Source organism: Hyalella azteca, unplaced genomic scaffold, assembly GCF_000764305.2.
Source record: "Hyalella azteca isolate HAZT.00-mixed unplaced genomic scaffold, Hazt_2.0.2 contig11623, whole genome shotgun sequence".
NCBI classification, from domain to species: domain Eukaryota; kingdom Metazoa; phylum Arthropoda; class Malacostraca; order Amphipoda; family Hyalellidae; genus Hyalella; species Hyalella azteca.
Genome location: NW_025941614.1, coordinates 69,805 through 79,455, shown reverse-complemented (window position 1 = coordinate 79,455; position 9,651 = coordinate 69,805). Strand labels below are relative to the sequence as shown.

The window sequence follows — 9,651 nt, the reverse complement described above, 5'->3', positions numbered from 1 at the left end:
AATAGTCAAATAGTAACAAATAAAAACAAACAAGGTTCACATAATCACATTTTCACTGCAAAAAAAAATGATGTTAACGTTAAGTAAAACACAGAACAAGAAGAACTTGTGTCAGTGGATTGAAGGTGGGACACTGGAGATACAGATTGAGGAATCCATTCCAAGAAATAAAGAATGACCAGAGGCAGGCTGCAGAGATGAAATTGGCAAAGCAATCATCATCAGCAGTTAAAGTTCCATAAAACCCCAGAAAAAGTACAATACGCTAAATTACATTTTCAATTACGTATACTTTGTTTTCATAACCTAAAACATCTAATACTATTTAAAAAATCTAACTCACCAGACATCGTTATATCGGGAAACTAGCGTTGTGTCAACCAGGACTGAAAATCGAGAGTTCGAGACCATCTCACGGAATGAACTTGTCTCGAGGTTCCGCATGGTCCGGTATTATTTAATTGTTCGCTGAAGTGTCGGACCGGTTGTAATCGACTAGAAATAAAACACTCCTTTTTGCCTTTTGATAAGGTTAGTTAAGATAATAATAAATTAACAGGGGAAAATTATATTAAAATTAACATGTATGTTTATTTATAACAAAAATGTCATACAACCGAATGATAGAACCCTGAACTATTTGAGGAACTCAATTTTTTGTACATTGTTATTGATATTTTGGCATTGCACGCAAAAAATTATTTTTTGGTCAGAATCTTAATTAAAATTACTTTAACGAAATATTTACAAAAATTGGTTGCTTTCTTCTAAATTTAACTCATGGGCTATCGCTAAATAGTTCTTCTTACGCATGCAGGACAAAAGTGTGTATCAATTTCTCGCGGTTGATCCCTCTGTTTGGGAGTTCGAACCGAAAGTAATTCAAATAATTGATTGCGATGAAGATCTCTGTTCTCTGACACGTTGAAATCGGTAAGTTACAAATGATCTCTAAGATAGATCTTGATATAGGCCGAAAATAGCACTTATAACATTATACAGATACAACTTGTAAGTACCTTTTAATATATACGATTTTAACGGCTTTCAAAGTTTACATAAATATATTTAATAAGTAAAATCTATTCATCCAGAGTTATTACTGATGACATCAATATTCACTAAAACCTACGGATAATTGAGCCAAGATTTTAGTTACTTATTTGAACCCAATGCCTGCATTTCACAACGCAATAAGTATTTATTCTCATACATGTATTAGCTAGCTAGGGTAGGTGACATATTCAATTAGAACCCCCTATTATATTACTTAAATTATACAATCTAAATGTCCCTAATGTCGAGCGGGGTCTGCTGCACACTCGTGTTGGAAATATTCTATATTAATACGCAGTTGCGCGCTACAGTTGTCTCAGTGCGTCGCTAGCGGCCAGGAGGAGGGCAGGTTCTAGCTCCTCTCGTGTTATCTTGGATCCATTGGAAATAATCTGCGAGTAGGTTCATAAAACATATTAACAGTATGATATTGAGAATAATATTCAAGAGAACAGGTTCGAAGTTGCGAAAAAATTTAAACCGATCTAAAGAAACAAACCTCAACAATCTAAAATGAGGCTGGATGCATCTCAATGTAGCCGAATTACTTTCCATTCTTCCAAACAAGAGGGTTATTTGATTTTATCCAAAAATAACATTAAAAGACTCTAAGATTTATACCGCAGCAGCATCATGGATATTTGTAGGAGTCCTATGTGATGAATCTGGCACATATTCATTCAACTGAGAGGTGCCATTCGGCTTAGCTAATAATTGAATATGTAGAGGTTGGATTTTTCGAGTAACTTGTAGCGTGAAATGTAACAAAACTGACGTAATTAAGCTGAGTATTGTTAACTGGTTAGTAGTGCTACTCTCAGACGCACATGACCGGAAATGCAGCCACTGTGATAAAATTAATAATAAAATAGTTGATGGCGTATTTACTTGTAACGCTTTCCGGTTAAACGACGTATGAATGGACGCCTAATGATTCATATGGAAATATTCTATTCATTGTCGTTAAGCTTTATGGGTTGAAATAGTGATTAAAGTTTGAAGCACCAAGATTGGAGCCGTGAGTTGAAGAGAGAAACATCAAGCATGATGTAAAAATTCTTCTATTTCAAGAATCAGCGACAATCCCGATTTCGCCTAATCAAAGCATCAGTACTAGTGTAATAACCATTGGCATTACTAATAACATTTCTATTTACTACTGCTACTACTTCGACAGAACGAAACTCACTGCTGACTCGTGTATAGACGCCTGGATAGTTTGGTCTGGCGCATCCAATACCCCAAGAGACGATGCCAGCCAGCACGTGGCGTGATCCTTTATACCGAGCCATCAGGGGTCCTCCGCTGTCGTTCTGAGCAAATTCATAATGTAATTCAGCGTGATAACATATCACTTTACTGCTAACTTAATGTAATCATAAACTTATTGTTATGTATTTTTTATAGAAATAATACAAACTTTTAATATTTGAATTATTATCTAGGCTTCTCATAGAGTTGAGCGTACAAGAAAACATTTATGGAAAAGAAAAATTCAAACAATTTGTTTTGGTGAGAGGTTACATATGCACGTGGTGGCATTTGAAATACCTGACAGGTGTCAGCTCCTCTGCCGTCAGCACAAATCATATTCTCAGTGATGGCGTACTTCAAAAACTTGAGCTGACATTCGCGAGGTCCGAGGATACGAACGACCGCGGCTAGAGGAACGTCGCTGCCGCGCTGATCGCCCTCGCTTGTTGTGCCCCATCTTTAAGATTCCATGGAATGCAAGACATAAACTTTGATGAAATAAATAAATAATAATAATAATAATTAATAAATCAATATAAAAATAAGAGTAAATAAACAATAAAATAATAAAAGTGAAATGAGCTTCCAATTAATCAATCAAGTAACCAAATCTCTGTCGGCTGAATCTAACACGCAATCTTAACTATTCAAGTGTATATTCCATATTAATTGAATTTTTGTATAAAAATATTCTTCTCGATAAGGTTCAATTGCCAATAGGATAAGAATTAGACTTCAACCGATAATGTGTGTTAGACAATGATTAATAACACCAATTTAATAAACAAATGATGATTGTTGATGTTTCAAACTTTTATCAAATAATAGGATTATTGAACGATTTTTAGCTGCAAAAAACGCTCGAAAGAATTAATGTCATTCAATATACTGTAACGACTGAGGAATTCAACATTAATCACCCAGCGATGTAGGCGGTCTCACTTCATAGGTATTAATGTCACTCAATATACTGTAACGACTGAAAAATTCAACATTAATCACCCAGCGATGTAGGCGGTCTCACTTCATAGGTATTAATGTCATTCAATATACTGTAACGACTGAAAAATTCAACATTAATCACCCAGCGATGTAGACGGTCTCACTTCATAGGTATTAATGTCATTCGATATACTGTAACGTGGGGTGTCGCTGCGGGTGTTGCGGTCGTGTTCACCCAGCACTACGGTCATCAGCCCGTTGAAGCTGACACATGAACTTAATTAATTGAGACACGCTAATATGGGTTCATTCATAGGCGTCTAATTGAAGGCAAACTTAGATGGATTATCTCCTGCTCTTGCAAAACGGTATTTTTGCTCTGTCCTGAATGACTCAGTTCTCCAGTCATTAAATAGTTTGGACTTGAAGGGAGATTTTTAATTTGAATATTACATCTGTGGCCCGAAAAATTTTCTTGAAATTGTTTGAGCAACAATTCCTCTGTGAGGTAGAGTAGACTGATAAAGAAACAAAAAATATGACAGTCTTGCACTATATCTTTCAAAAAACAACGATATTGAAACCCACACCTTCTACCATGAATTGCTTAAATCTACAAATGCGTTGCAATATTTAACTACTCCAAAGTTTTAACTAGAGAGTTAACCACGATTAGCAATTCAACGACAATCAATTTCGTATCACATGCCAGTAACTGGAAAAAAATGAAAATTTATTAATCTATATTATAAATGGGAACGTCAATAATACCAGCGAATACTTACTACTGCGTGCAATGTGCTGCAGTAAGCACATATCTACTGCTGATGAGGGAACCGGCGCAGTGCACACCCGACAGGTGAGGATACTCGAGCAGCACCAACCATGGAAATTCATGAGGTGCGATGACAGAACCTCTGACGATCTTAGACATCGGGTAAGATGATGACACTTGCCTAGCATCTTCCGATCCTCGATGTTCGATGTGAGATACGTTGGAGAAAGTTGTGGAACTTGGTTTGAGTAACTCTGAGAAGCTGAAGTCGGTTTCAAGGGCTGTTTGTTCTAAGAGTACTGATGAACTCCCGGGCAATGGAGTAGACTCAATATTGGGCTTGAGCGTATTTTCATGGTCAATGCCTGGGATTTCATTTGTTTTAAACCGAGAAACCAATGCTGATTCTTCCGAACTGTCTGCAAGGCTACGTGCCTGATTGCCTTTTTCTGAGTGTTGATTTTGGTCATCGTCGAGATCGTCAACGTCTAAGCGGGGCGAGTGAGGTTCTACGAGAGTCTCAAAACCTAATACATTCGGGATGGTGGCCGGATTGTTCCGAAGTCCACATTCTGTGCGTGAAAATATTTTTTGAGTGTTATTAATACTGGTATTTAATTGAAAATCTTATTGAAAATACACTAACACTCCTGTATCTTTATAGGTATCATATTAATTTCACTATGTCATGAAAAAAATATGCATCTCTGCTGTACTCTGCGCTTTAGCAAGTGAAACGCATATTAAATTCTACAACTCCGTATTAAATGGTTGTTTAATGCATAATTCAATGGCTATTGGATCGTAAAAAGTTGCAAATCATAATGAAACAGGAACATTTTAGCCAATTCTTGTTTTCTGTTGTAGTTGTACGTTCATGGAACTCACTGCAACGATTACCGCTGCCTTCACCAACTAAGCTAGAGCTTGGCGGAGGCCTGTGCTGGGAAGCCGTGCCTGAGGTCAAGGAAAATAAACCGGCATAATTTGAATGACAACTAAAATGCAAACAATTTTTAGTTACCTCAATTAATTATATTTCATTCAATGTTACTTCATATCGTGTTGCTTTATTACATTTCCTCTCGTTACTGCGAATGATATCTAGCAGTCTTTCAAGTCTCTACCGGTTAATTCTTTCTCTTTCCACCTATATTATATAAATTCGCCAAGATTTGTGCTTTCCGCCGTAATTTTTGCAGCAATCTTCTTTAACTTCACTTCTTGTTGTTTGTTTGTTTGTCTGCTAAATATCTTAGAATCGATATTTAACACACTTCTACCTGTCCAATCGATCTGAAATTTTGCACACAACACTTTAAAAAGTAATTTTTAAACTCATATTATTATATATACACCTGCTATTGCAACTCCAGCAGCCACACCAGCAGAAGCACCACCAACATGAACACCACCATCGACAGGACGGTCATCACCAGCATCAGCAGACACATGACAGAAGAAGCCCGCACGTGAGTCGTGGTCGTTGCTCCAGAACGTCACCTGCAGCGTCGAACTCAACGAGTTGTGGGGGCCCACGCCCCCGCAGTACCTATATAAATTTTGTTAGGGTAGTGGCAGGATGGATCTGACTCGGCTTGAAAGTTGGGTACTCATTTATTTATATGAATAAGTGCTTCTCATTATACAACGCCACGGCATCCGGGGCAGGAGCCATAGTACGCGGCATCAATGTTTTGGCATTAGTTACTAGAATGCATGCATAGTTCTGGTATACTACAAAATAGTACAGTAGGTCAATGTGTTTGTGGTGGATAGTTGATTAATCTCAGGGTGTACTTCAACTATTATGAAGTAGGGATGATTTAATAATGCTCACATTTTAAGAAATTATTGCCAAAACAAGCGAGATAAGCGTAGTTTTCATCTGTTCAACAGGGAAGTATTAAACGTTGAGCTAGTTTGCGACTGAGCATTTTAAATCCTAAACATTTACATACTCAATTGGATGACTGTTGGAAATTTTCATTTCACACAGGCATTTTTAATGTATTGGCTTTTGTCGTATTAAATTATTCCAGAATTACAGGAGTTATCCTCATGTATTCGCATGCAAATATATTAAGATGAATGACAACAAAATGCCAATATCACAATTAAAATTTAGCTTAAGTAAAGTGCACCAACTGAAGTAAAGTCACATCTTGAACGAACCAAGCAACATTTGCGCTAGCAGGCTAATTGTTCAGCGAGAACGGTTTCTTCAAAGTACTCGTACTATAATTTTTCGAACAGTTAATTTATAAGAACATATTAATTCACAAGCCACAAATGAGCGTCTTGCGTCCTAGGATGGTCGCATGTTCAATTGCAAAACGTACTCCGTCACTACCGTCGGGCTCCAATCAGAACTTCAAAATGAGTAAAAATGTTAAATTTTCATGAATATTTAATTAAATTTACTCTGTATTCACCATGCAGCCTTTCCAGTTGCGGGTTCCTCGACCAGCAAGAAGTCCTGGAATTTGTTGCAGAGCAGCACCGGCGCGAGCTGAAACTGACTGCACTGGAGGGCAAGGGTGGTGAATGCGTCCCGAACCTTGGTGCCAGGTATAAGGCCCCATTTTATAAATGTAATCAAATACACTAGTAATTTTTTAGAATCTGTGTGATCCATCTAATAAGTTTGCTAAATTAGTGCGGGAAAATCTCCTGTACTGAATTGTGCGAGGCAGTTCATTTGGCATGTAATTTGTGTAAGTGTTTAAGAAATTTCCACTAAGGAGGTGCTGCTAAAATATGTATTATATCGACCAAACGCCATCTTGAGAAACAGTTCAAGCGAAACGTGTTTGGGATCGCTTAGTCTGAATTTGCTTCACAGACGAGCGCCAATCTAAAAATCATGTTTCCAGAGCGCTACAATAGAACTCCAGAAGAAAGTATATATACACAAGTACGTGTATCTTACTTCGAATAGCCAGTAGCAGCGTGCGTTGTCCGGATACCTCTCAGGGTAGTTGGGAGAAGAAAAGTGACGGGATTGTCCTCTTGCCAACACCACTGATTCACCGCACGCCCCTGTAGATAAACTATTATTGAGAAGATGTGTATTAGCACAGATATTAAACCAAAACGGGAAAAAGAGCACGTTAAGTATTTCGCTGATAGAACAAATGTAGGGCTTTTATTTCTTTATTTAAAGCGGGCCAAAAATTTTCAATTCATGTGTCTGGAGCTAATTATAATTTCATTATTCATACCAAAAGTGTTATTGCTTGACGAAGTTGTTGTGAGATTCCGAGAACCTGCGATTATTTTTACGTTTTCCGTGCGTTTTGTGTTTCTTGTAAGCTCCTGAGATTCGCTTCCGCTGATTAGGTTCATCACCAGGGCTGTAAAAACAGCTGCGTTCATCTGTTGGGAAACGGTAAGTGGTTGTCACAATTTCAAAAAATCAAATTAGTACTCACTGCAGTGAGTGACAGAGAGCGCATTTTCTCACGATACTATACATGACATGACGAGCACAATAGCTACTTTTTCCATAAGTGAGAAAATGCGCTAAAAATGGAACGCGTCAGATATTCGAAATTACGAATAAATATCAACCTAATTGAGTACTCACATATAAAATTTTTTATTACTACCTAAATTCATTATTAGCCCATCATTCACTAGTCGATACATAATTATTACTAGGATGATCATTGATCATTATAGGTAAACTATCGACGGCGATTCTAAGCAAAACAGTGCGACGGTGACCTGCCTTGCCGATGAGATGCGGGACAAAATCTTCTCACCCGAGGGAAGATGGCATAAGTGATACAACCGTGGGACATACCTATAGTGTGTGTGGTTCCTTGCGAGGGTGATTCCTAGCGTGTGTGTCCATGGGTGATTCCTAGCGTGCGTGGGTTATGCCATGGGTGATTCCTAGCATGCGTGGGTTATGCCATGGGTGATTCCTAGCGTGCGTGGGTTATCCATGGGTGATTCCTAGCGTGCGTGGGTTATGCCATGGGTGATTCCAAGCGTACGTGGATCAGAGCGTGGATGATTCCTAGTGTGTGAGGTTCTTTGCGAGGGTGATTCCTGGTGTGCGTGAGTTGTGACATGGGTAATTCCTGGCGTGCGTGTGTCATAGCTTGGGTGATTACTATCGTTCGTAGGTGATTATAGTATGCATGGGTTATACAATGGGTGATTTCTACCGTGTGCGAGTCCTGGCTTGGGCTGTTGCCATATGAGTGTTTTTAAGGGTATGTTGTTCCAGGTGAGGTTGTTTCTTCGCGTTGTTAGGTCCGATACACTCAAGACATGACAAGCACTGTATTGATTCTTGAAATAAAGGTTGTATCTATAAAACTCTATTTAATAATCAATATTACTTGAACTATATTGAAAATCTAATTGTATAATTTTTATTAAAATTATATTATCGTAATTTTTTATTCCCCATTACTGTAACTTTATGTCTGAGCTTTTATTATCTTATTAGAATTTGACACTTACAATCCGTCGCAAACTTGTAACCGTAGAACACACCATGTCCGCTATAGTTCATTAAAAAAAACCTCGAGCATTCAAAAAATTTCCTAATAAATTCCGGAGACAGTGTTAACGTAGTCGTCGTTCTCCAGAATTAGAATTTCAAAAGAGGGAAAAATTGGGCTCTAATTTTGGATACTTCGTCGCCATGCAGTTTAAGCTAATTTATCTGAACTCAGTTTAATTACTTCCAATCATGCTTCATAAGAGCAGAAATAATAGAAATAAGAATACATTACAGTGATTGCATTGCAAGGGATAGAATTTTTCCTTTAAATTGATCGTCAGGGAAAATTTCCAGAACGCATGTGCTCTCAGGTCCCTAGCTTGCCAGCTACTACAGGTCAGCGCAGACATCCCAGACATGATATATCGTGCGTCGGTGACGCAATGACGTAACATGTACAATGACTCGTCGTTCCGCTGTAGTGATCGATCACTTCATGTATTGCATAATTACGTGCCGAGTAAAAAAAGTAGAAGTAGTAGGCTATGCCTGAAACTTGACTTGGTTCAAGAAAGATTTGATGCCACATCGCAACGTCAAAAATTGTTTTGTGCCTCTATAGTCTACACTCTACAGTCTATTGTTTTCTGCCTCTATAGCATGTAAACGATTTGCAAGAGGCTGAAGTGTTCCTTGAAAGCGGACATTTTTTATGGTGTGCCTGGTCACTAAACTGTGATTGTGTGGTAAACTGTTAACGCAGTATTTTGATGCCAGTCAAATAATCTATGTATTGCAAAGAATAATTATGATTTATATGATCAAGTACGGGAAAATAGTTCAGGGAAAGCAAAGTCCCCTATTATTTAATGATGCGGGCGTGACACAGCGAGAGAGCAACACTAGTGGAGAGACTACATCTCGATGATGTCATGACACACAACGGCCCAAATTGCTACGTATCCTATGCTATGTCCAATAGAATGCAAAACTTAGTTTCAGATTTTTTTATCAATATCGCTATAAAAACCATCATTAAAGTTAGGTGATCCATGACAGCTTTCAAGCACGGAAAGATTGGATAGAATATAAGTTGAAATATTCGTCAGTAGTCTGACAAATAAATTAAAAATAACGGTCATTTCTTTTTTCTACCATCTTT

At 37.9% G+C, this 9,651-nt stretch overlaps 2 protein-coding genes across 2 annotated transcripts; both read right to left on the bottom strand.

The window, feature by feature from the left end:
* Window positions 1-706: 706 nt before the first annotated feature.
* LOC108667404 (trypsin-1) lies at window positions 707-3,334 on the bottom strand. The gene is made up of 4 exons (XM_018154427.2): window positions 3,313-3,334; window positions 2,608-2,767; window positions 2,246-2,369; window positions 707-1,448 (listed from the first exon to the last, which is right to left on the bottom strand). Exons 2-4 carry the CDS (start codon window positions 2,644-2,646, stop codon window positions 1,384-1,386), a joined length of 228 nt encoding a protein of 75 aa, XP_018009916.1. The 5' UTR covers window positions 2,647-2,767; window positions 3,313-3,334; the 3' UTR covers window positions 707-1,383.
* A 52-nt stretch (window positions 3,335-3,386) lies between these two features.
* On the bottom strand, window positions 3,387-8,971 carry LOC108667403. The gene is made up of 8 exons (XM_018154426.2): window positions 8,507-8,971; window positions 7,252-7,405; window positions 6,960-7,069; window positions 6,463-6,587; window positions 5,386-5,579; window positions 4,916-4,984; window positions 4,038-4,599; window positions 3,387-3,516 (listed from the first exon to the last, which is right to left on the bottom strand). Exons 1-8 carry the CDS (start codon window positions 8,540-8,542, stop codon window positions 3,387-3,389), a joined length of 1,380 nt encoding a protein of 459 aa, XP_018009915.1. The 5' UTR covers window positions 8,543-8,971.
* Window positions 8,972-9,651: the final 680 nt, after the last annotated feature.

Excerpts from the sequence above, each read along its gene's own strand:
- LOC108667404 (XM_018154427.2), bottom strand. The coding sequence starts at position 2,646 with ATGATTTGTGCTGACGGCAGAGGAGCTGACACCTGTCAG. Across the intron at positions 2,370-2,607 it reads GAGGAGCTGACACCTGTCAG|AACGACAGCGGAGGACCCCT; the intron begins GTATTTCAAATG and ends GAATTTGCTCAG. Across the intron at positions 1,449-2,245 it reads CGTCTATACACGAGTCAGCA|ATTATTTCCAATGGATCCAA; the intron begins GTGAGTTTCGTT and ends ACCTACTCGCAG.
- LOC108667403 (XM_018154426.2), bottom strand. The coding sequence starts at position 8,542 with ATGGTGTGTTCTACGGTTACAAGTTTGCGACGGATT. Across the intron at positions 7,070-7,251 it reads GTCAAGCAATAACACTTTTG|GGGCGTGCGGTGAATCAGTG; the intron begins GTATGAATAATG and ends GTTTATCTACAG. Across the intron at positions 4,985-5,385 it reads TGCTGGAGTTGCAATAGCAG|GCACGGCTTCCCAGCACAGG; the intron begins GTGTATATATAA and ends CCTTGACCTCAG.